Below are 27,542 nucleotides of genomic sequence, written 5' to 3'. Positions count from 1 at the left end.
ATGGTTGCCCGTTATGCTGACAAAGTGCGTGGGAAGGTCTGGGTGCTGCATAGCGGTGCCTTAGTTAAGAGATTTGATACTTCTGAAGTCCTACTGAGAGGTATGCCCCATTCCCTAAGAAACCTTTCAGAAGTGAAAGTGTCGTTAAAAAAACAAAACCAAAACCAACAAAACCCACAACCAAATCCCAAAACTCCAAAGCAAAAAATGCATGAACAAAACCTCACCTCCAAAATGCACTCTTGGGCAGTAGAAAATCTCTATTTTCATTGTTCATACTAGCACTTACTGTGTTGCATTAGTCAATCAGACATTGCATGTCTTTATTGCAGTGCTCCGTCATGTTTAAGCTTTATTTCAACTGTGTATGATTTATTTGGACTTCCTTTTTTAAGTGACAACAAAACTGCAAATTTGGGTAGCTTGGGGAAGTTGAATTTTTCATCATGTTGTCATCTCAATACATGCATAGTATCTTATGGAAATGTTAACTATATAGAAGAATTTTCATAAAACTTTAACTTTGAATAAATTTGGTAATACTTTTTCTGCTTTAAACTCCATTTGTGAGGCTTATTCTATTTGTGCTAATATAGATGGTACTTTGGGACAGGGCCTTGCATGTATTACTTAAGTGTTAGAAGGTTTTGCTCTTGTGGTTTGGTTTTCTTCCATATCCTGAAATTTTACTTGCTCATATAACTTAAAATGGGTTCTAGTCTGAGTTCTCTGTTTAAATGCAGAAACTTTGCCGTATGTTTTTGCAGAGGAGAGCCTGCAAACATTCAAGTGGAACTGGTGCAAGACCTAGAGAAATCCAGTTGTCTTAGTGTTTATAAAGGCTCTTTCCTTGCTGGTGGATACTCTAGTGTTGATTGGAAGATTTTAAATAATGACTTATTGCTGTCTTGCTTTTTAAAACTCGTTGTAGCATCCAGATATCCTAAACCACTGGTACCACTTGAGAAGCCAGCGAAGGAGGTAGTATCACCAGAGACGACCAGTACTTTTGGTACAGTAAAAAAAAAAAACAAAACAAAACCCCAACAAAAACCCAACAAACAAAAAAGTGTGTTTGCTAAGAGGTGGCATTGCATAAGGCCAGCAGGCTGCTGGTTTGACAGACTTCCTGCTTGCTTGTTTTGATGCAGTTGGCATGTATTGCTACAAGAAATAAAAGTACACAGTTTTTGTTTATTTATATTAATATAAAGCCTTCAGTCTCAAGAATTTCAGTGATACCTGTAATACTTCGTGGACTTACTCTTAAGGTGACCAAAGAAGTGTTTCAAGTCCTGATCTTGCAGAACCTCTCCTGAGCTATACCATAGTTTCTAGATATTACGCGACCAGAGATTTTAGTCTGTGAAACAGCTTCATTTGCTTGAAGCTCAGTGTCATCTACCTTATGCCTTTTCCTAGTAAAGTGCTGTGCATTAAATTACGTGGTCCAAACATAATGCAGAAATAATATTACATAATAACCCTAACCATTATCTAGTTAGCTGCCTTTGCTCTTCCCTGCAACTAATGTGTTAGAAAAGGTAAAATAGAAGATTGCTCCAGTTAAGATTTGTTTTCCGTCTTTTGCATGTGTTTAAGCATGTGATGTGTGCAAAATAGTTGTCATGCATGAGCATTTTTTAAATCATGAGTTTAAAAAAAAAATACCTTGAGCCATTGTTCTTCAATTGTGTATGTCTTGTTTAAAATAATACATTTTATAGTTATCAGGAGACAGGTTTTCCTTTTAGCTATCTTGTCTGGTACGAGGGGTGCTTTTGATTTAGGCCTTTTTAGGAAGGATCACTTGAAATGCAACTTAAACCTTTCAGAGTGATAGATTAGAAACACTTAGATCTCCATGTAATAGGCATGAATGAAATGGATCGTATTTATTCTGTAAATATAGAGTTATTGTTTCAGTGTGTAATCGAAATTAAAAGAAAATGGAAGTCTACGAGTTGCTTTAAGAAAGAAATTATTTAAAGCTTACTCATTCAACTGAAAATTCCTAGCTTTAGTCAGCCTTATTTATTATTTAATCTATCCAAATACAGAACTACAGAGGCAGCTGGTGTCTCCAGCAGAAAATCTTTTCTAAAAAGAAAGAGTAAATGGAAAAACTGAGATAAGTATATTATGCAAACAGAGTATTTAAGGAAGCTGTCTTGGATCTCTCTGGTGCTGATTTTGTTTTTGGTTTGGTTTTTTTGTTTTGTTTTGTTTTGGGTTTTTTTGGTTGGTGGGGTTTTTTTTGCTAGGTAAAGAAATGTCTCAGACTGGGGAAAGATGAACTTGTGTGTGTGAGCTGTCTTATGCCCCTTCCCCTTTTTCTTTCTCCTTAAACTAGCAAAAACCTGAAAGCACATGTTCTTGTTTCCATTTTGTTGCTGTGTGTGAGAACTTCCTTTAACATCGAACCTGCCCCTTGGAATTTTTGGGATGTGACTAACTCATGCCTGAAACGAAACCCTTGCTTCCTCTGAAACATGGGGAGCTTTTTGAGGCAAAGCCCACAAAATACTGTTTTTAACCCAGCAGAGTGCATATTTCATGCAAAACTGCGGGATATGAAGTCAGCTGTTTTTTCCAGTGTTCATTTGCTTTGGATTCTTAGATACTTTTATGTTAATTATTAATAAAGTATCCACCCTAGCAGCCATAATACATACTGATACTTGCTCCTTGCTATATTTTTTTTGCTGCATAATTTGCTGGTTTCTATTTGTGATGGGCTCATCATGTTCACTGCTTTTTGGGTATTCTTTGAGGGTGTTTTAATTTTGACAAACTGACATGCTTTAGCTTTTGGCAAGTTCCAACAGGTAATTTTTTTTAAACTTACACATTTCTCTCTAGATAATAAAAAGAGCAAATAGTAACATATTTGAAGACTACAATGTTATGCGTTTGGAGGTGGGACATATTCCATGGCAACTCTCCTGTTGCATTAAAGCAGACATAAGGAACAAGTGGCTTGTTTTATTCTCTCCTACCACTTGTATCCAGGGGTAAATCCCTTCCTCAATAAGCTTGCTAAATACTTTGTAGCTTTTAGGATGTCAGATAGGAGCATAAGCATTTCCAGAATTAAAACTTGCCTTACCATTTGGCAGTGATCCTGGTGGAAGGCTCCTGCGTGACCTGGGGGAAGGACGAAGCCTTAAAGTCTTTTCTTCATTTCAAAAAGAGTGGGAAAGTTTGAGAGAAAAAGGCTTCTACAGTGAGGCCAACTTGAACTGAGAGGAGCCAGGGACATGGGTCTTAGCGGTGGCCCAGGCTTTGGTTCCCAAAGCTCACTTCTCAGACATAGTCTGGGACCTGTTGGTGGGAGACCAGCAGTTCTTTCAAAACTTCTGGGAAGCCTTCAGGCAGGGTTAGGATGAGACACAGGACACAGTATGTGATTCTTGTCCATGCCATGGACAGAGGTCTGTCTGCTTCAGGGTGTGTTGATGTATAGTTGTGTTGCCACAAAGCTCTGGTATTTTCCAAATGCTTGCTGTCAACCAACAGGTAATTGTTGCATTTTGACCTGCTGCATTTTTCTTTTGGACATGATCAGTTTCTGGTTACTGTACTGTTGCAATAACTTTTTTGTTCATGGCGTTCAGTCACTTGCTCTTGATAGCTTTTGGCTCTATGCAGTGATCCATCTCTTACTGCTGGCCAGTTCACTGTAACCATCTTACACTAAGTGTGAATCGTCAGTCTCCATTAGGATATTATCCCATCTTTCATGGCAATCTGGATGGGTAGAAATTGTGTTTTATTGGCTTTATTGGGTTTCATGGAAGAGTGGAGAGAAATGTGCATGGAACAAACCAATTTCTTTAGCCAGCTGCTCTTTTAAATACCATCAGCTTGTATTTTCAGATTGCAAATAGCCTTTCAATCCAGCTGTTTCTTTGCTTCATTAAGTCCTGGCAATGGGCTGATTTTTACAAAGCACAAGTAAATACATAATGTTACAAATGTAAAATTAACTGTTTTGTTCAAGATGAAGAGATGTAAGAATTGCCAGCTGGATCCACAGCCATCATGCCTAATAAATAAAGTTTTTTGCCAGAGAGAAGAGGTGGGAGAGCAGCTTGAAATTCCCCCCAACATCAATTTTCGTATTGCCTATTTTACAGTATTTCATGTAGTAAAGTAAATAGGTAGCTGCAAAAGTGGCAGTGGTGTTATAATCAGCCTGGTGACCTTTTCCTCTTGAAAATGTCAGACAGACTTCTTGTGATTCTGTGTCCCTCTCCCTGAACAGAAGGAGCATAACAAAGGTGTGTTTGTGGTTGTGATACAGCACAAATGGCCCGTGTCAAAGATGATGACTGGTTTCGGTGGGAAGTATATGTGACTACTTGTTTACTCATTCATTGGATCTGGTTTATCAGAAAGAAAAAAAGTCTTTGGATTTGTAATGTTTTCACTGTTGGTTTACTTCTCTGGGTTGGATGCTAGGAACTTACTGTATCAGCCTTGTTTCCAGATGCTGCTTATTTCAGGCTTTGCAGTTGGAGACTAATATGGCTGAGTTTTACTGCGACTTATGTCTGACCTTGTGTAAAAGCTCAGTTTAAAAAAAAAAAAAAAGCTCACTAATTATTCCTTCCCAGCCATGGAGGAAAAACATTCAGATGGCTTCCCCACTGTGGGATAAGAGCATGCACAGATGAGCTGTGGATGAGCTGATGTGTAGTAGATGTGACTTGTCTCTATGGTGCAGATTTACTGTTGGCTTCACGCAGGTTGTGCAAAGGGAGTGTCCTGTTCTTGTCCCCCCTGCCCCAAAAACCTCTGGGTGTGCAAGTCCTGTTTCTGCTTCTCATGCTAGCACTGCCGTTCTTCTCTGGGCCTGGCTCTACGCCTGGCTGAACACAAGTGCTAGAATAAAGGAGGGAATTTAGGAACAGAAAGAAAAGTATCGAATCACCCGTGCAGCAGCAACATGACTTTAGATCACTTCAAGGTACAGTTTTGTATTTGACCTAAGGTTCTGCCTTTCCTGTTTCCTCATGGGAAGTGCCATGAGGGTTTTTGTGCCTCAGGTGGGAGTTTGTTCTGGGATCCCTCTGTGTCACAAACAGCATATTTGGTGACTTGCACTAGTAAGCAATACTGTTTTAATCTCCCAGGTTACTTTTTTAGTATTGTCAAGTACTTGCAATTATATTTGGGAGCATTTTTGACCTCAAAATTCCTCTTGTGACTAAGTAGGGAGCTGTCTCTCTTCTCCTTTCCTCAGGCACTCTATCCGGGATTACTCCTTCTGGGATCAGTGGCTGCCGCCCTGTATCACATAGCGCTTTGCTTCAGCACTGCAAAAGGCATCCTCAGCCTGAATCCATCCCCTTTCTCGCTGCTGGAGAAGAGGCTGTGTAAATATTGCCCAGATTTTGGAGAAGCAGCTGAGAATGAGGGAGGGAAGGATGCTGGAGGCACACTGAGATCAGCCCCCATTGCACAGCATGAAAAAAACTGTAGGAGTGCAAATTTAATTAAGGTCTCCAGTAAATACTGTCATTAGAGGTATGTCACTGGTGCAGGCAATACACTAGTGCCACAGCATACTTTCCACTGCCAAGGGGAAAAGTGTTAGATGAGATTCCATATTTCCTCTCATGCAGAAAACAAAACAGGCTTATGTGTGCAGAAAACCTTGGATTTAGCTGTGGGTTTGTGTTTGTAATTTAATAATTCTCAAGCTGATTTAGCAGAACTGGAGGTAGAGCATGTAATTTCAGTGCTTATAGGAGTCTGCTGCGTGCTCACAGTTGAAACTGACAAAGGAACAGGTAAAAAAAAACTAGCAGTAGAAACGGGAAAATGTGCGAAGTTGAAAAATGAAGACTCTGCTAAGTAGCGGAACCCAGTCTTGCATAAACTGGCATTGGGTATTTTCATGGGAAGATTAAGCAACATTGGGATTAAATAAACGGATCAGATGTGTGGTACTTTATAGAGCAGAGGTCCCGAAGCAGCTTTAGAGGGAGTGTGTGCACAGCAGTGACTTGCAGTGGTGTGACATGGGCTGAAGCTTGTGTTAGCTCTGCAGTTGGAAGCTGCAGAGATGCTCTTGCAACTGAGCTAGTTAATCCTCCCAAGGGAAGGCTCGTGCTAACCAAAGGCTGCTGAAACTCTGACCAGAATTTTCCTTTTTTGTTTTGCAGAATAAAAACAATTGCTTGAAAGAGTTAAAAGTGAACTTAGTCAGAACTGTTCACTTATAGGAAGATTAGAGCCCAGTAGTCTTTGTCCTCTCCTTCTTCTTATTTATATGACTTAATTTACAAAATCAACAATCTTACTAATTTCAGATCATCTTCATGAACAGAGTGAATTTTTTGAGTGGAACTTAAAATTCATGTGCAGAATAAATTACTAAATAATGCAGCTGCATAACAACCTAGCAGATATTCCATATTCTTATAACATAAAAGCCAAAAGAAAACACTTTGAGGTAAAGTTCCATGTAAAGTGTATTTTATCTATTTTTACATTATATCATATAATATTCATTCCTGCAGCTGTTTGCCAAAGATAGTTGACATTACAGCTTGGCTTTGACTGTGCAGAGAGTCAGATGTTGAAGTCTGACTAGTTTCATAAATGCAGCCAGAGGCTTTGCTAAGTTATGTGTGGAAGGGAAGAAGAAAGGTACCCAAGTGATGAATCTACTGCGCTACCTCTAGCAGTAGGTTAAGAGTTAATAACTTCATTGCTACTGCGTTCTGTATTCATTAGGCATTTATGTAGAGAGGTACAAATTATCTGAGTGTAATTTATGGCTGGAACTTAAATTGTCAGTGGTTTCTTACGGTGTTCTTTTTTGGTGACAGGTACGAATAGTTTCTTAAGGACTTCCTGGGAGCTCATCCTTTTTAGTTCCCCAATGCAGTAAAAAATTGGGAATGTGATTACGCTTAATGTGAGTCTGTAACAAAATGTTTGAGCATTGTTCAGTTTATCTGTCCGCTCTGTCTCTCTGATTCTGGGTAGCTGTCTAAATTCTGAGATGAAAAGCAATAAACTCTGTATGCATTTAAAATTATTTCAGAGAAGCTTATTTCTGCAGTCTTACTTGCTTCCAAGGTTATCCTTGGGCAGGGAATGAAACTTTCTGCTTAAGAAAAGGCTGATACTTAATGGTTTGTGATTTAATAGCAGTATGTCTTCAGCTTACTGTAAAGATCATAGCAGAGTTCTCTTAAAAGGGGAGAAAAAAAAAATCCCACCAAACCCATCAAATTTACCAGTTGCCCTCCAGGTGCTACTGCACTGCTGTAACTGCCTGCACGTGGTGGTGGCTGTTGGCAGGGTTGTTGCAGTCTGAGTACAGGTGCTGCTGGTACCATTGGCTGCGGGAAGCACTGCTCTTGCCAGCCTTGGATTTGTTCTTACAGTAAGCATTGCTATGCATCTCTCTTGATACTAACAAAGTCACTTTTTCTCGTTTCAAGACCCTTGGGTATTGCAAAAGGCAAAAGCTCACACTCTGTGCCTGAGAATGACAGTATAAACAGTAAGTGTGTAGGAAAAAGCCAGTGAGTGTAGTGTGGACCTGGTCCGCTGCTGCTGCTACAAGACACAAGCACCCCATGTTATTAATATGCTCTGTTTAGTGCTAGGGCAGTGCAGGAGAGAGTGTCCCTGTTCCCCCAGGTGCTGCAAAGGCCGTCATCAGTGAGCTTTGACCTCCAAGGGGTTGTGCTGCTGGCTGTGAGCAACAGAATCATGCCCCTGGGCTTGAAAGCCAATGCTGCTCCCTTGTCTTCGTAAATTACCTTTTTGTTTTTACCCCCCTTCTTTCCAGGGGAGACAAGTGTGGTTTTGGGCAGGTGGGAGAAGGGCATAAGGGAGAGGAGGGGTGGGAATAAACAAAATAATCTGTCAACTTCTCAGATTTCTTTTTAAGAACAGGGCCTGGGGGGAACATCGTTAAATAAATGATATTATAATTATTGATACACCTCCCTAGATATTTCATGAGCACTAATATGTCGGCATCAGTGATGCTTAATGCTTTCCTATTGAAAGGTGGTGAAAGCCCTCTACTAGATCAGATCTCTTTGGTTGTGCGCAGAGCTCCGATAACTCTTGTTAACAAATCTTTTGTGGTGTCCCACAGCATTGCTTTGCTTATCCTCTCACATGAACCTGCTACAGAGGACAGCCGAAAACCTAATGTCACACCCGGATAATACATGGATACTGTGATCTTACTTGTTTCCAGTTGCTGAGTTGCTGCTCTGCTCAGCTGCAAACCGGTGAAATGATTGATAGATACTTGTCTTGAACCAGAGAGGCCCAAGAAAAATCAGTGCTGACAGAGAGGTGCCAACACCTCATCTTACTGAAACATGGTTAGATGAATATATTTGGGTGAGATTAATTCCACTCTAATGTTAGTCTGAAGTACTTACCTGGTTTTTTCCATAGCTAATGGGGAGGGTGTGTTAATAATCCTAGGGGAAGATTCGTTCATCCAGAGGTAGAAGAGTTTGCTATGCCTTTAGAAGGTGTCCCTCCTCTAGCTCCTGCGGACTCATTGCAGTCCCCAAGCGTTGAAATGAAGAGGGTGAGGAGGGAAAGAAGAGCCAGCCTCCATTTGGGATGATGGGTATTACTTTGTTTTTTTGAGGCAGAGAGTTTTTGACTCTGTGGATGGCTCACTCCCATCAGGGAATTGCTACAGCCAGCTTATTTCTTGGCAGCACTCACGTACCTTCTTATTTTTTATTTTTTTGTTAAATAATATATAACCATTCACTTCTGGAATGCACAGATCAGAATACCACGTTATTGTTGCTGTTCAATCTCCTATCAATGTTACCATGTTTCCAGCATTTTTATACAAATACTTCAGCTGTTTTTCTGACATTTTCCGTTTCTCTCTGAAGGAGACAGCTCAAACTCTGTATTTCTATCCTTACCCTGCATCTTTATTGCAAACTGCAAGTCCTTTCTGCATTGTTTTCATTTTAGCTGATTAACCCTCCTGAATCTTGAGGCAAGCATCTTATTTGTATTTTTTTTCAGCTGCGGATTGAGACCTTGTTAAGCCAATCACTGCAAATCCTATTTTGCTTGAGTGGACATGAAAGCTGACCTTTAAGTTTATAAGGCACTGATAGAGAATTGGATTAGATCAGGAAAAAAACTCTTAATGATGAAGACGGTGATTTGGATTTCTGGATACCTGTTTGCATTTTATGCTTTCTCCTAGATTCCTGGTCAGGTTTTCGACCTTAGGTCTCTGTGTTTTCTTAAACATCTTTAAAAGGATATGAATGGTGTATCACGTTTTCGGAAGGGATAATAGGATAAGTGTATTGTACACTCACAATATTTGATGATGAACCTCCAGTAAGCACTGCAGATAAAGTTGAAAGTAAGTTCTGTGATATTTAAACCTACACTGTCCCGCATCTGGTGAGAAATAATTTACGTTTCTGTTGCTAAATGCATCTGTTCTAGGGAGTAACTACTGACCACTAGGTGAGGTGGCACAGAGTAGTTATATTCCCAATCATAGGGTGGTTTTTTTCCTTTGGAGCAGGCTTCCTGCATCCACTGTATGTTGCACTTAGCCCTGGGTTTGTCCTGGGGCCCAGATGTCCAGGCTGCCCAGCTGTTAGGATGGGATCCTGGGAGTGAACTATTCCTGAAATCACTCCTGGGTTTTGTTCTGAAGGGAATTAGTTGGCTGATGCCAGGAGAGAACCGGGGAGCAACCAGCATTCTTGCAAAGCTTGTTCAGCGCTTGGTCCCCTAGGTATAACAGTAGTTTCAAATAAAGATGATAATATCTTCTGCTACTTCAAGGTTTTTCAGGGAGGGAGACAGAATGTAATCACTGTGTAATTTTCTACATCGTTAACGGAGAGTATAAAAAAGGTCTTTAATACCCATAGTGTCCTATTTATGCAGAATATCTGTTTGGACATAGTTATCTTTTCAGGGGGAGCAGAGAAATTATTCTATCATGTCCGCTGTCTATTCATCTCTTAATAATGCTTTGCTCAGCTTTCCCTTCCTGGGTGCATGTGACTGAGTGGGCTAACAGCCAAGTTTATATTTAGCACTGCACGAGTCAGCATTCTTTCATGCCTTAATTACTGTAGTAACAGGAAACCATTTGTGAGTTATAACAAATGATGCAGAATTTTTTCTTTGCTGTCAATTCGTGGGTTGTTTTTTCCCATCTGGAATATTAAGGGAACCCAATTGAAGATCAATGGACACGATTTTTCAATTTTGAGTTTTGCTGTATGTACTGAGGTTTTTGCAGTTTTTGTTAAAACCTCGAGAAAAACTGAGGAGGAACAAAGGGGGATGGGGATGTGCCTTACGAGCTTATTCTGTGAATGAACTCATACATCATAGTCAGAATTTACTCTTAAGGTTCCATCTCTAGATACTGAACAAAGCAGTAACACACATCTCGTTTCTAGGCTCCAATCACGAATTTTGCGGATAAAGATTCTCTTATGAACTCACATGTACAGGAGTACCTCTTTTTCATAGACACAACAATTGCTTTGATTTCTTGTTCTGTGCAAGTGAAGCCCTTGCTGTCTCCGTGGTGTGTATCTGAATGATTTGCTGAAGTGACCCGGACAGGCTTTTTGGAGGAAACACTGATGCATTTGAGACAAAACCCTCTGTAACTTCCGGATGAGACACTTAACCTTCAGAGCCTACAATAAGGTTATAATGGACCTAGATTATTAATATTCCTCCTCCTTACCTTCTTGATAGTCATTGTTAAATCATTAATCTTAACAATTTGGTCACTATTTAAAAATCTATAAAACACTGCTCATATTCTTGTCTTAGATTTAACAATACTCAGCTGTAGCATTTATCTTCCTAGGGTAGCCCTGGCCATAGTACCTGTTATCACTGTTATGTGTTTCCTGCCCCTGAGTGACAGTAACAGATAGAGCTATAAAATTTTATGGCAGTGTTAGCTGCAATTTGAACAAAACATAATAATACGTGCCTTTAGGCTTGCAAGTTCCTTTGTATGCCAGTTCTTAAAAAATTGATAATTCAAAAAACCGGTGATGACAGCTTTCTGGTTTTTGGTTGTTTGGTTTTGGTTTTTTTTTTTTTTTTAACCAACTGTCTGAATAAATGCATCCCCATTACTTGTTAGTCAGTTGGGGTTTATGTCAGCTAAGAATAATAATCTTAAAACTAAATTGCAAGTACTGTCTTGGTGTAAATTGGCTACAATTGGCAGAGTTAATTTAGGCCAAGTTGTGGCTAATGGTATTATTTATGTTGACAGTTTTATATGCCTCCTCTGGGTTCTATCTAGGTTTAAAACAAACAAACAAAAAAAGTAAATGTTTAGTTAGCAAAAAAGTGATACTGTAAATTCAAAAAAGATCAAGAACAGATTTAAGAGGCAGTTAAATTTTTTTTTCTGCTCCCCAAGCTTTGCTAATTCAGGGCTCATGACCTGTATTGCACTTGAACCTTGGTTTATAACTTCATTTATGGTAATGAATGTCAGTTAGAAAACAGCAGTATTCCTTACTCTGCCATTTCATTTTATTCCTTCTGTGATTAGATGAATTCTTATTCAGCACTATGGCACAGGATGAGCTGGTGAATGGCTGTTGTGAAATGCAATACTGGAGTACTTTAGGGTTTTTTCCCAGACATTTAAACTCTGAACTGTTGGATTCTGACGGAATTCAGTTCTTGAAAGGGCATTTTGCAATTTGGATTTTTGTTTTCCCTCCAGTAAAACAAACGAAGGGCATGTTCCCTTTGCTGTACTCTCTGAAGATTTTTTCTTGGTTTTTTGCTAAGCCTTGAAAATTCAAATAGAAGAACTTCCTGTGAATAAATACATTTTGCTATCTAGAGTTTTAAAAAATTGCTTTAAAGAATTTTTCTTGGCTCTCCAAGAGATGTGTTCCCCTGGTGCCTTCATGTCTTGCAGAGTTTTAAAGTTATGTTATGCTTTAAAGATGTGGTATTGGAAGTGATTCTGTAAAAAGGTTACTTGCTTTCATGCAACAGTGGTTATTTAATTCTCTCTGATTTAATTCTTTTTTTTCCTCCCAGTGTCCCAGCTTTAAACTAAGCCTTGGCCTCTGCAAGTGAGCTGAGCTGGTCCAGCCCCCTTCCCCGTAGCGGGCAGTGCTCTGTACCTCACAGTGGCAGAGCGTACTTCAGCTGTCGGTGAAGTCTTCTTTGTTTTTAAAGGCTTGTTTTGGTGCTCCACAGAGGACAGCTTTTTCCTTGAGCCTGGTCCTGCAGGTACCGTGTAACAAGATCCTGAGCAACCTGGTCTGATTTGGCCCTGCTTTGAGCAGGGTGGGACTAGATGTCCTCTCTAGAGATGTGTCCTGGCTCAGGCAGAGAGGATAGGAGCTACCCTCTCTGTGAGCAGGGTTGACCTGCACTTAGTTATCTGATCATCTTCTGTCAGATTTCTCCTATCCCTATCTCATTAATACATGTGATCCCAGATTTTTTTTTCCCAGATCAATTTTTATCTAAATGATGAGGGAAGCTGTATGTCAGGCACGCTTCCTTATGGGTTTAGCAAGACTCTCATATAAAAAAGAAAGTTCTTATGGATGCGGCAGGAAGACGCTGTTACCTACACAAGAGTTCCCTATGGCTGGACTAGAACGGTCTGGTCTCCAGAGCATGGTGCCATCATGCTGTTCTTAGGAACTTCTCTTTTAATGTTTGATTGCCCTAGTGTTGTTGAAGCACCTTAGGTGCCCTGCTTCATAAAATGGGTATTTAGCAGGAATCCCTGTCTTGGTTTAACTCCGGCCGGCAACTCAGCCCCACACAGCCACTGGCTCACTCCCCCACAGTGGGATGGGGGAGAGAATTGGACGGGTAAAAATGAGAAAACTCGTGGGTGGAGATAAAGACAGTTTAATAAGTAAAGCAAAAGCTAGGCGTGCAAGCAAAGCAAAACAAGAAATTCATTCACTGCTTCCCATCAGCAGGCAGGTGTTCAGCCATTTCCAGGAAAGCAGGGCTCCATCACGCATAACGGTTATTTGGGAAGACAAACCCCATCACTCCGAATGTCCCCCCCCTTCCTTCCTTCTTCCCCCAGCTTTATGTGCTGAGCATGACATCATATGGTATGGAATATCCCTTTGGTCAGCTGGGGTCAGCTGTCCTAGCTGTGTCCCCTCCCAGCTTCTTGTGCACCCCCAGCCTACTCGCTGGTGGGGTGGTGTGAGAAGCAGACAAGGCCTTGGCTCTGTGTAAGCACTGCTCAGCAGTAACGAAACCATCCCTGTGTTATCAACACTGTTTCCAACACAAATCCAAAACATAGCCCCATGTTAGCTACTGTGAAGAAAATTAACTCTACCCCAGCCCAAACCAGCACAATCCCACACCACCAAGACAGGTTATGTCAGTGATGAAGTAATTTTCGCTTATATTTGATCCCTTGCTGTGTCCCTCTATCTTGCACTAACTCATCTCTCCTGTACCCGCAAAGTAGTCTCCCCCAGCCTCCCTCCTTTTAAAACCAACCCAAAATAGTCCTTGATTTATGCTCTAAAGGAGGAGGTTTATGTCCTTTTTAGTTAATGTGTCTTGAAACTCCCGTTATTCATAGATGTAAAAGATTATTTTTTTCTCCTACCAAATGCTTGTCCTCAATTCCTCCTTTTGGTAATAAGCTTCTAAAATTGATTATGCACTGTTTTTTAGCTTTCTGGCTACACTGAATAGAGTGTAATTATGTAGACTGCCATGTGCTATCAAATTCAAACACCAGTTGTAGTTAAATCCACAAGGCTGGTGTTCTAGAGCTTTGTAGTATTGTGTGACAAACCGAATAGTCTTCTATCGAATGTGGTGGTACCCAAAATACTTCACTTGGGAATTATCTAAATTAACTAACTGGATGATACAATCAGGGCAAACTATGAAGTCTTCCTCAGACGTAAATAGAGTGTTTCCTGGAAGTTTATGTATGCTGTTACAGCATTTTATCATTAAATCCTTGTATATGGAGAACTAGACTTGAAGAATAGATGGTACTTCAGTGGGGACGGTTTCAGTGGCAGTGTCACATGAAGCCAAGGAACCATGCTGGTTGGTGTGATAGCTTCCCGTCAGAGCACGCCATGGAGGGCAGCACTCTCTGTGACCTCCTGTGCTTGAATTCGTGATTTTGGGTTTTCATTCTCTCCCTGGCATCCAGCAGGAGGGAGCAAGAGGAGGTTAGGAAAGCTTCATCAGGATTGTGATAGTGCTGGCTTCGGTTGCCTGGCCGCCCCCAGGGCATCTAAAGCTTTTGGAAACTGGGGCCTCAGTTAATCTCTTTGGCTCAGAGTGGCTCTGATTTTCCCCAGTGTTGTACGGATTTGCTGTCTCTGAGAAAAGCTGCTGAAAGGGCAGTACTGGTGTATACAGACAGCGCTCTCTTTTTTCCATGCTCTGTAAAAGCTTTGCTTAATCTGTGAGGATGGAGGGAGACCCCATGCAGACAAGCGCAGGAGAGGTTTGTGTTGGGAAAATGGGTCCCGCCCTCGGTCCCATCTTTCCTGAACACATGCTGAAAATTTTGGTCTAACGTTTTCTGGCTAATGTTGGGCACCAGTGACGCCTGCTGCTTTGGAAGATTGGCTCTTCCAGGGCTCCCCTCTGTTTACCATGGGATGTTCTTTTGTTCCTCCTCCAACCTGAGGTTTGAATCTGTGAATTCCTTGGCATTTTCTAGGGGGGGGGGAGGGAATCTTTATTTCTGTAGTATTTTGGCAGTACTTCTCCCACTTGGATGATGAGTACAACTGGTGATTGTAGAGCTTAGGTAGTTTATCTGTTGGGCAGAGGGAAGAAGCAGCTCTTCAATAACTGCTAAAGCTTGAATGTTGTTATAGACCTTAAATTAATGAAATTATTTTGGAAGTCAGTGTCCTGGTTGGCTGAATATTGGTGTTATGGTCTAATCTTCTCCCCTTCTCCTCCCCCGGTTAATTTAAGTGAATATTTTGGTTTCTCCTTTACAATAGCTTTGAATATAGGAGTGACTTGGATGCAAGGATACTCTAGTCTGCACAGTTCAGACATACGCTCAAATGATTCACAGCCTGTGTTTGTAGTGTTGTCTTTTCATGTACTTGGCTGCCCCAAGTAAAATTTGGATACTTGGGGTAGTTTGTAGGCTCCTCTCATGTTTTACCGTTTTTTACTTTTGCCCATGGAAGTTACCTAATCACAAGTATGGAAGCAACTTCTCAAAAGCTCAGGGTTCATAATACTGGAAGATAGTGGGGCAACTTTTTTTTCTGCCTTAAGAAGGGGTCTTATGCTCAATATCCACATTTTAAAAAAAACAAAACACACCCCACCCCCACCCCCCAAAAACCCAAACCAACAAAAGCCTAAAAAAGTACCTTGTTTTCTTTCCCTTGCTCCTGTGAAATGGGTAGCTATTGCTGCTGTGTTCTGTGCATCACCTCTGATAGATTGCATTAGCTTCCTATAGAGTACTCTGTCAGGTTCAGGAGTGACGTCCTTGCCCTTCCAAGCTCTTAATGGTTTGATGCCAGGATAGCTGAAACATGCACCAAATGACCAAACTTGATCTGCTGCTACTGAAATCAGTGGTCTCTAATGTCATCATAGTATTTTTCTTTTATTCTCACATTAGTTATTGAAAGATGCCTTCTGTTAGAACAGAAGTGGTAGGGGTTTTTTTGCAGACTGTCTCTGGAGGAAAGCAGGTTGTCTGATCCACCCTCAGAGGACCTCTAAAAACAAATAATAAAACACAATTATCTTTAGATGTCCTGTTTTTTCTAATTTTAGTGTGTTTTTCTAATTTTCAGTAATAAAGATGGCTATTGACCTGCTTCTAATGTATGCTGTTACTTTGCATAATCACTATACTAGTTTAATCTTGTAATATCATTCTAAGGCTGTGTGGCTTTTAATATCGTGTTATCTTTTGTAAAAATAATAAAAAAGTAGATGTGAAGCATTTTTCTTCAAATTTTAAAGCTGCTAAATAACATAACTGCTTTTTTGCTTGCTAGTAATTTGGTATACACTTTATAATGTAATAAACTGGATTTGTGATGAACTAGCTAACTGTGTCCTTTCATTTTGACTTCTCTAGAGAAGTTGGAGGTTGCACCACCATCTCCAGGACAACTGAAACATGGTAAAAGAAGAATGTTTGTTGAATGTGGTTCAGTACTTGTGCAGTCTGTCTTTGAATTGCTTCATCTTTCTCCTACAAGTGCTGGTCTGTCCTCATCCCTGTTGTATGGAGTAACAGAAAACCAAAGCAAGCACCAGCAGTCACCTGCCTTCTTTATTTCGTAACACCTCAGCTGGAGAATGTGCACTATTTAGTGAAAGTAGGACAGAAAGCCCAAATGAGACTATGCTGTTCAAAGCCAGCAGCAAACATTGTTTTTGTAAGCCAAGCGATGTTGATGCTGCATTACCTTGTGGGAGTTTTTGGGTTTAAGCTTAAAACTATTGACTTGCTTCTGGTCACATATATTTTAAATGGACTGAGAAGTGGGATAAAATTGCAGAGAAATTGGAAATAGATTTGGTATTCTTTATAATACCATGGTCATTCAAATTCTGATTTTGCTTCCAAATCAGTGTATTTTTGTGGTGGTTTTTTTTTTTAAAACTCTGTCAGTGAGCAAACGTATTTTGTTAAATATTTTCCTATTGTAGGTATCTACACTTATTTTTCTTTGGGTTTTTTTTTGCTTGGTCCCTGGGGTTCTGTTTACTCCATGGATTCCAAAATTCTGTCAACTTCGGTAAGAATTTGAGCTCCCTTCGCAGCTCTAGAATTTGGTGCACACATTTTGAAAATACTAGGCATCTCTGTGTGCTTTTTTGTTATTTATGTTTTTGGGGTTTTTGTCCTGCGGTGGTTTAAAAAAAAAAAAATATTGGAAAATTTCATACATTCTGTGCTTTAGTCTTTTAGCTGTGCATTCAAGAAGGTATGTGTGTTCTTACAAAGTAGTTATAGAAGTCCAAACGCGTTCTAGTACCTGAGCATGAAAGGTCTCTTGAGTGTGGCTTTGTTTTTTATATGGTCATGGATTCATGCTGTCTGCGAGAGGTAAACCCAAAAGGGACTCATACCAGTTTCTTTTCACGTGACTGGGAGGTTTGTGCACTCTTCTTTCTTCCCTCTTCATATGTTTGCATCTCTAAGTTTATAAAATATAGAAATTATTGGTCCCATCTGAAGTGGGGAAAAAACCCTAAATAGCTCATGCATTTTAAATGCTAAAAAAAATGAAAAGTTCTAACTTTCTAAGCTGTATTTTATGCATGTAGCCTGTCCTCGGTTCTGTATTTAGTCTTATGATGCTAGCACCTTGAAACTCAGCTGGAGGCAATGCTGTGCAAATTCAATCCTATCTCCATCAGAAGCTTACAAACTAAAACTTGAGAGAGAACATGGAGCGGGACAAAAAGGAATGATTTGGTAGCACTGTGCTTGTTAGAAATTATTCAGACCAGCATGTTCCAAGTTCGTGCAATAGAAAATATTTTCAAATAGGGTTTACTTGGAGTTTCAGGAGTGAAAAGAAAAAATGCATGAAACAAAAGGTGGAACTTGATTTCTTAATGTATTGAGGAGCAGCTTCAAGTCTAACTTTTCCTCATCATAATGCCCAAACAAAATCAAGATACAGAAGTTTGGGTTTAATAGTGAGATACGTAACGCTGTATGACACACTAGTGAAAACCACCTTAGCATTTGCAGATTTAGCTGAAGGAGTTTTGATAAGAATTGCCTAGCTCCAGGCAGTACTCTTAAAATATAAATTTTTAGGAATGCATGAAGAAGATGGAGCTCTTGCACAGGAGTAGAGAGGGACTTGCAGAGGAAGGGGCTTTATTTCAAGCAAGAGAAGAATAAAGGGAGTCTGGTGAGATAGTTTGGCGATCTTCAGTGATACTGCAACATCGGTTGGAAGGACTGTGAATAGTATCAAAGTTTGTGTAGTTTTAAATATTTCTCTTATGCAGTAGTAGGCATAAGTGGCTTCCATCCAAAATTGTACAGGTATTTGCAAAGAGTAAGTTGGTTTAACTGGTTCTTCGCAAGCCATTAGTAACACTTATATGTAGGAAAGGGTTTTACGAAACCTGCCAGAAATAAAAGGTCACTAATAGAAGTAGTAGGAAAGGGATTTTGCATATGTTGTCTTTGTTTCTCTCAAAGGCAGTATTAGACTGACATTTCAGTAGTTCTGTGAACTAGGGAACTCTCTTATAAATATTTATTTTCTCTTTGTTACTTATTTCTTTTAGTGTTCTTCCACAATGCATTACCTTTTGTAGGGTTTGGATTTTTGGATAACGCAATTATGATTGCTGCGGTAAGTTCATTATTTAATTCATTGATCAAGTCAGTAAGATTCATATTATTCAAGTACTAAATGAGTAAATGAGAGCTTCAGGAAGACTGTTCCCTCAGTATCAACTCACTAATTTCTATTTTAATTTTTTCTTTTTTAAAGAAAATGTCCATGCTCTATTCAGCCTTTGCAGAATGCAGAGGAGTGCTGTTCCTTCTGAAGGGCAGTATTGTAACTAATTTTACTGAACTGAGAAGAGGCTTCCTTTTTTTCCCTCTCCTAATTTGTGCTGCAAGACACATTTACGATCATGTAGTCGATACATTTTTTTTTTTTGTACCAACTGATGATAATGTGATTATAATGTGTTGATGAATAGGTCTTCAGGGTTTTTACTGATGGGTTCCTTTGTTCTGAGTGATGCAGGCAATGTTAGTGCTCATGCTGATTTGTACTTAATGTAGCCTGGCATTTCTGAGTAACACTGTTGAGATATTTTCCTGTCCATTTGGAAGATGAAATGGGCTAGTGGAACAGGAAGATGGATAAAGGCCAAAGATACTGTTCCTTGTGTAGAATTATCATTGAGAGTGTGATCTTAATCATGGGATTAAGGTGGGAATTCAGGTCGGAAGGGACCTCAGAACCCCCCTAAGTCTCTAGTCTTGCTCCTGCTGGGGACCTTCTCAGGGTCTCTAGTCTAACCTCCTACTCAGTGCAGGGTCAGCTGTAAGGTCAGATGAAGTTGTTCATGGTTTTATCCTGTGGGCCTTGTGAAGATCCAAGGGCAGAGACTGCACAGTCTGTCTGGTCGACTGTCCTCACAGTGGAAAACATTTTCCTATATCTAACTGGAACATGTCTTGTTTTAATTCATGCACATTGTCTCTCATCTTTGGACCATGTACTGCTGTTTCATCGTGCAGTTCACTGTGATTTTGTTTCTTCAACTGAAAAAGTAAGGAGCTACAATACTGTGTTTTACTTGTTTGCTCAGTATTTGTAGAAGTTTGTGTTCAGAGCTGTGCATTCAGCTAAGAATTACAGTGGGGAAAATGGTATGCAGAGATAGGGATTACAGTTTTGTCTATTAGGTGGCCATTATGAAACAATACAAAATACTAAAAGAATATCAGAAGTAGGCTCTTGTCCTAGGGGGAAATACATATGCTACGAGGGTAGGAGCTGTGTAGAGCTAGTAGAAGTAATGTCCATTTATCCTTTCAATCTGAATATAAACAAGCAGTAAGCGATGCTTTTGGCAGTTGAATCAATATGATCTGTTTTAACTCCAAATCCTTCAAATAATGGGAAAACTCTTATTTTTCAGGGAACCCAAATAGAGTTGTCAATTGGAGTTGTCCTAGGAATTTCAACTATGGCAGGCAAGTAATAAAAATGCAGTATGTGTAGACTAATATGGCATGTTCCTATATTTTAGGCTGAAAGTGGGCCACAGGGTTGGAAATGGCTCTTCCTTGGTCTTGCAGCTGCCTTTCCTAATAAAGAAACAACCTATGGTTGAAGCAAGGGCATCCTCCATTTGCAGAAATGGAATTTCAGTTCAAATAGCTTTTGAAATGCTTGTTGTCAGTTTTAATCTAAAAGTTCAAATCCTGGGTCACTTACGAAAGTGTATTTGCATTTCTGTAATGGAACTGCTCTAAATTCCCTAGGGTGTGATATTTATGTATGTGTATGTACGTATTTGTAAGTTGCTGTTTGCTTGCAGTGCTAAGCGAAGATCGGTGTTGGTGTCCTTTTACTGTGTTGGCCGGTATTCTTGGTGGCTTCTCTGCCTCCGTGCGATAGCACGGGAAGGCTGAGCACCCACCCTGCTCCTGCACTGGGCCAAAACTGATAAGCTCTGCTCCACAGCTTTGGTGACTCTGCAGTGTCAGAGGAAAAAAAAAAACTGCTCGTGGATCCACCAACTGCAGGTGCAGCATTGCTCGAAAGCATGCAGAAAGCTCAAATGAAAATGTATATAGCAGAACAAGTTAATCATTTGGAAATTTGCAGCCCTCTGTTGCAATGCAAGACAGTCACAAGCAAGCTTATCTCAATAAGATCTGCTGTGAAATCATGTATTTTAAGCATATAACTTTATTCAGTCATACATACAGTATTTATTCCTAAACTGACACAGTTTATGGATATGTTGAAATATTTATCAAAGCTACATACGTGAGTAACAGCTCCTTCTATTTCCAGTGCTCCTGTGCCCCTTCAGGCACTGGAAGGCCTTGCTTGGTGTCCAGCATTAGCTGTATGAAACTGGCAACCACGCATGGCCATGCTTAACTCTGACCTGAAAAGTTGTTACATTGATTTCCAGGTGTCAGTGTTTTTGTATTTGTGAAGTTTTCTTCATGCAAGTTGAGAAAAAGTTACACTTCCTATTATTGTTAGTCTGCTGCTGTTACTACAAACTGTAATAGGGTCAGAAGAAAAACTCTAAAATAAAAGAAACTTGCTTCTAGTCTTCTATGCTATATATACTGAGAAGGGTCACTGGGGGGATGGGGAGGGGAGCTGGTTGATTTTGTTTGTAATTAAAATAATACTTCACCTTCTTCTCCCCTTCTCTTCCCTGTTCCTCCCTCCAGCTGCAGCTTTGGGAAACCTTGTTTCAGATTTAGCTGGACTGGGGTACGTCTGAACTTGTATTAAGAATATTTTTTTTTTCCTCTCTTGCAAACGCTATTGGTGCTACTGAAGTAAAACATACAAACTGCTGAAATTGCTTTTTTTTTTTTCCTAGCTCTTGAATTTTGCTTCAGTAAACTGCATGACTGTAGAAATGTATTCTGTCCTTGCTAAGAAAAAGTTGGAATATTAGGTGGTTCTTGTCGAGGTTAAAACTGCAATGCCATAGTTCTGAAACTCTCCTGCTATTACAGTATTATATATTTTAAATGATAAAACTGGGATTGGTGTTTAACCTGATTCAGTGTAATCTGTAGGTAATGCTTGCTTTTAAGGAAGTATTAGAATTTTTTTCTCCAAAAAGTGCGTTCATTAAAATACAAAATGGAAAAATACTTTTTTTTTAAATGATATAATATATTGCTGTGATAGAATATACCTCCTCAGATTGTTATGCCTAGGTATGAAGACATTGCCTTCTCCTCAGATAAAACAAATATATATATATCTGGAATGTCTTCAGATCTAGGCATACCTATTTCTGATATAAACAGATGCAGCTGACTTTTTATTTTTTTTAAGGAAATTTCTGAGTAACTGCTGAAAGTAAAGCCGTCGTGCCTCTTTTTCCCACTTTCCCTCTAACTTTTTTTCTGCAAATTACAAGGCTTATTACTAACTTACGTGCGCGCGTGTGTGTGTGTAACCTTTTCTCCAGTAAAGGTTACCTACAAGCTCTGCAAAAGTACAATAACATTCACACCAGTTGGTCTTAATGCATAAAGTTTTTCTGGAAATATTGCATATTAAATCAGTGAGAAAATTAGTTAACTTACATTGCAAAATGTGACCATGAGAAGTCTGAACACTTTCCCGTATTTACCTCTCGATGGCTTTATGAGTATGCTGAAGGAAAAGCTATTCATTTTAAGTTCAGTGCTTCAAATATTTCAAAATCCTCACTAGAAGATACTGTTAGATCCAAAATTGTTTGTTCTTGTTTTCTTGTTTTTCCAGTCTTGCAGGTTATGTAGAAGCTTTAGCTTCACGACTGGGTCTGTCAATCCCTGATCTGACACCCAAACAAGCTGATATGTGGCAAACGCGTCTCAGTGCACACTTGGTGAGTATCCTGTAGGTAGGCGCTGTTTGCGTGGAGTTTTTTTTTGTTTAAACTAATATGTGATAAATCCTTTTTGTCACTTTTGCCATTAAATACTTAACAACCATCAACATTTTGCACATTTCCTGGAAGATTTGGTCGTGAGCCTATGTCAGGGAGCATCATGAGACTGGATTGTTTCAGGCCTGGGTGGTTTTTTGTATGCAACAAGCCACGAGTGACTAGTAACATGGATAGTATCTGCAATGATTTCATGTATGCTATGCAGATACTTGGATTGAGCTCTGGCTACTGTGATAAGATCGTTTGTTTGAAAGTTATGACCCCTTAGTAGTTTGCTCCTGTACATTCTTTGTCAAGTCCTTGCTATTCATATACCTGTGCTAGTATGTATTCACTTCTAATATTCTATAATTAGCTTGGATATGAAATTAACTTTCCCCTGGGTAAACTTTTAGCATTTGAGTAATATTCACTGCCTGGGTTTACAGTTACGGGACACTCATCTTGCAGATTCATTTTTAGGATGATTACTTAATTAACATTTAAACATTTGAAGCAGTCCCACTTCAGCAATGAGAGCGTTAGTTTATTTTGATTAAAGAAACAGATTATAAGAAACTGAGTAATGAAACAGATATTTCTTTCACTTTGCCAGAATGAACCTTCATGTGGGAAAAATATCTTTGCAGATTTAAGGGAAGAGAAATAACACTTGCTGGGGGGAAAAGGTCTGCTTTTAGCAGCGATAGATCAAAGCATTGAGCGGGGAAGAATTGGCATGTGGTCAGTGGGCTGGCCTCTAGTCTGTCCAACATAAGAGTTTTCTCAGTGGAAGCTGAGTCTGTGGCAAAAACCTGTCATTGCACTGCAGTTCATTCACAGCACTTTTCTGATAAGACTTCTGAGCATCTTAGCCTGTGTGCTAGCATTTTTTCTTTTTTACCCGCTGTCTCGAGTTTCTCAAAACTATTGACCTACTGCTGGTGATGTGATTTGGATGTTGCCTTTCTTCTTTCCTCTCCTGTTGACTTTTTTACATCTAGGTCAATTGTGAAATGTTTTCCAATCTTTTTTTTTGTTGTCTTCACGTTGTGCCTTTGCAAATTGTCATGTTTCCAAGGAATTCCTCATTCCTGACCTTGATGATAAGTTGCATTACCAGATGCAAGCAGATATATTTATAATTGCACCTAAAATGTGGTTTTGTTTTGGGTTTTTTTCCCTCTTCCCTGTCTTCCTAGCCATCCTATGAATCTTTTGAATCTCTGTCTCCTCCCTTACCACAGCTGCAGCTCCTTATGGGTCATTCCCCTCCTCTTTATATAAAATTATCTTTTATCACAGCACACGCTGTTTCTAACCTTGTCATATCTGTGTGTCTCTCTCATAGATTGTGTTTCTAGTGTGCATGCTAAGAAAAATGTGGCTCCCAACCAAAAGCTAGAACAAAGGGTCCATTTTCCTGGTTGTGTTGCACACACAGCGAATGAGTAACAACTGATCAGTGAGAAACTTAATTTTTTCCCCCTTTCTCTAGGGTAAAGCTATTGGAGTGACCATTGGCTGCATTTTAGGAATGTTTCCTTTGTTGTTCTTTGGCGATGAGGAAGAAAAACTGGAAGAAAAAAATTAACCTTTTTACAAGACATATACAAATGTAAACTACTGTACCTCAATTATTCAATTACGCTGTCAATATTTAGGAATTAACAGACGGTAAAAAATGTATAGACTTGGGAACAAAACCTTCAGCATGTTGTTTTATGGAAACACTAATTTATTGTGGCTTTGTGTTCAGTACTTCTTTTTATAAGATATCATTGAACTTTTTATTTAATTGTAAATTTTTGAAGTGTTTTCACTTATGGCAACTGATGTTTACCACTTTCCCCTTTGACCTTGTTCTTTAAAGGATTATTACTTTAATAATCCATCATGGATGACAGTATCACTCTTGAGTTGCATATTGGTTGCTTAACAGTTGTAATTGCATGACAAAAATTTCACTGCTGTTCATCAGGTCCTTCAATGCAGATTATTAGGGAGGTCAGTGGTGAGTAATTTGAAGTCCCTCACTTTGCAAGATGACTGGTTGCCCCCTCACCGGCCATTGTTTTGCACTGCCTTTAGATTAGGTATTTCAGTGATCTACGACAGTCTAGTTTGCATTTTTTCACAATTCTGATTAAGGGTCTCTAAATTGTCTTCTGAGATTATAATTTTAATGCTTTTACAAGGTAAGTGTTTCCAGTGTAGGCTCTTTACCAAGTCCATTTTTTAGTGGTGTTTTAACACCTTCTGTACTTCCATATTCACGGGTTTTTTTTCCTTTGTAAAGAATATTTTGGGAATTGAGTTGAGAATACCCTTAAATTTTGTCTTCCTGACTTTTGAGTGTGGTATTAAAGAATTCAGGCCAACTGTTCCAAAACCACAAACAGCTTTTTTTTAATTGTTCTACTTAAAATAAGGTGTGAATAGTTGATTAGGTGGACAAGGCTGGGGAACACTTCAGGGTATGAATGAGTGCTGGCATTGCAAGTTTGTAATGGGTGGTTCAGTTGAAACAATAAAGTATACCATCAGTCTGGATTAGAGGACCTGATTTGCAGATTATAACTTTGTATTTAAGATTAAGCCTTTGCTACTTTTCTTTTTTGCTGTGAGACAATTAGTAAAAAAACAAAAAAAGGAGACTTGAGGCCTTTTTCCTTTTTTGCCTTTTATTTTTGCAGTCTAACTTGGTGTATTATAGATCTGACAGTGCAGTCACATGTGACTGTGCTTTTTTTATATGGTCATGAATAAATTGATTACAACTATCAAATATTCATAATATTTCAGGATCTGACTTGCCAATAGCACAATGCTAAACTGATAACTGTTGATTAGAGGAGAGGGTTTCTTACCTGTTTGAATACCATTTAGAAAAGACACTAAAAAGAGAGGCACAGCCAGGGCACTTTGAAAGTTTTATTGCTGGAATTGTTAGCACTTCTGAAACCTAGAAAGAAATGTTTAAAAAATAAAAAAAATTAAGTCCCCTGATGACTTTTATTTGCTATAGAAAAGTCTTATTGTAACGTGTACGTTTTACAGAGCTCATTGCTTATCTCTTGGTCATAAATCTGACTTCTCTGTTCTCATTTCTAGAAGCCCTATAACAGCAGTACTGAAACTTTGACATCAACCTTTAATGAAGGTGACAGTGTTGCATCTGTTTTTTGAAAACTTGCAGTGAGTAGTCCTAGTAGCATGTACTGTACTTTGTGCATTAAACCATGAGAATCTGGACCAAACTGTAAAACTGAAAGAAATCTCAAACAAATGCAGAGGAGTTTTGGCTTGCATTTTTAAAGTTGTAATCTTTATTTGAAAAAACAACAACAACAACAAATAAACCACAAAAAATGCCAACTACAAAAAAACCCACAAAAAACAATCCTGCCAGAAAATTATGCACTCTTTCCCCAACAGATTGCTGCTGGTTACAGTACTTCAGTGATCAGTTTTTTTTTTAGTCATCCACACATTTGTCTTGCCTTAAACTCCATCTTTTCTTCCTCTGCATGTACTTTTGTTTCTGGTATGTTTCTATACAAAGCTGTAAGTATTTCCCACATGTTCTTTTTTTAAACTGAAGTACACATCAAAACAATTTTGTGTAGCTTTTTTTGTAGCTGTTTTTACAGTAATTCCAACGCTGTTTCCCATTATGATACTGGCATCTTCATTAGAATCTTCCAGCAGCAGCCAAACCTCTGTTCTTTGCTGTCGTACCAACTGGAACACTGTTTTCATCACTTTTTTAGAGCTCATGAGAACAATCGGAAGGCTGTGTCAGCTGTCATGGTAGTGTTCATTTTATAATGGCAATAGGAAAGACAGTGTACTATTGTTAAATAGCTTGTGCATGTAAATTGAGTACGTTTTGTTGCTGTATGTCAAACTATTGTACTGCAACCAATGCTTTTATCGAGAATTAATGAACTATAATATCTTCAAGGAAATTAATCATGTGTCGTCTTGTTAAACTATTCAGGTGACCACAAAAATGTGGAGGGCAAGTGACACACGGTAAGAATCTTGGGTGTTTCAGGCTGTTGTCTGATACCGTAATCAAGAAGGTGACTTCTGAGGTTTCAATATTTGACAAACATGAAGAAATAACTTGTGATTTGAGAGGAATAGTGGCTCTGCTGGAGGCTGAGAGAAAGTGCTTGTTGGCGCCAAGCTGCCACCCTGAGTACAGCAGGGGTAGCTTGTTTTGCCTGCAGGATCCACTCTTGTGTGGATGTGGTACTGCTTCGTGTGGAAGGGAAGATCCATGCCTGATCTGTACCCTGTCTCCTCACAAGGAGGGTGGGTTTTTCTGAGGTGTATGGATGAAAGTAATCCCTGATAACACTTTTTAAACCACCTAACTGAGAAGACAGAGCACTAACAAAACACTCCTCTTTGTTCTCTGTTGTCTTCTCCCTCCTCGATAAAAGGAAAACCAAACACTACAGGCTTATTCAGAGACTTCAGTGTTGCTCCATTTTTTTATTCTATCAGTTTGTCCTGTGTGAACAGGAATTTTTCGCATTAAAGGGCTGGTAGACCTGAAATTGTGTTTATTTTAAAATGCTGTCTTTTACTGTAACTTAAAATATAAATGTATTTTTGACTGTATGTTATCTCTAGGGACAAAGAATATGCATCTGGTAATATGGTTACCCAAATCTTTCGCCAATATTTTCTCATTCATGTACTTTTACATAAATTATTTGAATTCAGACAACATATTTTGTATTGTCTTTAATTAAATTGTCAAACTTTCTGTAAACTTTTGTACTACAGCAAAGCTGTTCTGTGTTTCTTTGTTAGACCAGATGCTGGAGGGGAAATGTTAATAATATCCTGTGGGTATTCAGCCTCAGTTATACAAAACAGGAATTTATTATTTAAGCTATAAGCATGTGGTCCTTTGTCACTGTCATAGGAGATAGCACTGTGGAGTGGTACTTCTGTCTCTTCATGCTTGGAAGAGAGCAATTTAAACAATTAAAATGTTTGGATGGTAAATTGGTGGCATTTGTGATTAATATTAGTCAGAAGTCCACTTGAATTTCTGGAATTAACTGAGTTTTTGTATGCAGACTAAGCCTTTTTGAACTTTTCTGGACTTTGGAGCTCTTCCCCTTTTTTTACTCCTTGGTCTGTCCCTTTTGTGCACGTCTGCATGAAGAAGTCCTGTGAGTAAAACATCTGTACTGGAAGGGTGGTCTCATCTCATTTTGACAACCTGTGTAGGTTGGTTGTTACTTTATTCTTACTGCATTGTGTAGTAGAACTCTTCATTAATGTTCAGAGAGTCTATTGCACTTCTAGCCAACATGTTTCCCTCTTCTCTGTCTGATGTT

The 27,542-nt window shown here is 39.2% G+C and overlaps 1 protein-coding gene across 1 annotated transcript; it reads left to right on the top strand.

Annotated features, from left to right (window-relative positions):
• TMEM65 (transmembrane protein 65) lies at window positions 1–24,635 on the top strand. The gene is made up of 8 exons (XM_009587841.1): window positions 1–100; window positions 932–1,012; window positions 16,133–16,177; window positions 18,316–18,383; window positions 19,693–19,747; window positions 20,972–21,014; window positions 22,029–22,134; window positions 23,675–24,635. The coding sequence occupies exons 1-8, from the start codon at window positions 1–3 to the stop codon at window positions 23,768–23,770; spliced, it is 594 nt and encodes a 197-aa protein (XP_009586136.1). The 3' UTR covers window positions 23,771–24,635.
• The last annotated feature ends 2,907 nt before the right edge of the window (window positions 24,636–27,542 follow it).

The sequence above is a fragment of the Fulmarus glacialis genome, unplaced genomic scaffold, assembly GCF_000690835.1.
Source record: "Fulmarus glacialis isolate BGI_N327 unplaced genomic scaffold, ASM69083v1 scaffold6191, whole genome shotgun sequence".
Taxonomy (NCBI): Eukaryota; Metazoa; Chordata; class Aves; order Procellariiformes; family Procellariidae; genus Fulmarus; species Fulmarus glacialis.
This window is presented reverse-complemented; position numbering and strand designations above follow the sequence as displayed.

Excerpts from the sequence above, each read along its gene's own strand:
- TMEM65 (XM_009587841.1), top strand. The coding sequence starts at position 1 with ATGGTTGCCCGTTATGCTGACAAAGTGCGTGGGAAGGTCTGGGTGCTG. Across the intron at positions 19,748-20,971 it reads AGGAATTTCAACTATGGCAG|CTGCAGCTTTGGGAAACCTT; the intron begins GCAAGTAATAAA and ends TCCTCCCTCCAG. Across the intron at positions 22,135-23,674 it reads CGCGTCTCAGTGCACACTTG|GGTAAAGCTATTGGAGTGAC; the intron begins GTGAGTATCCTG and ends CCCTTTCTCTAG.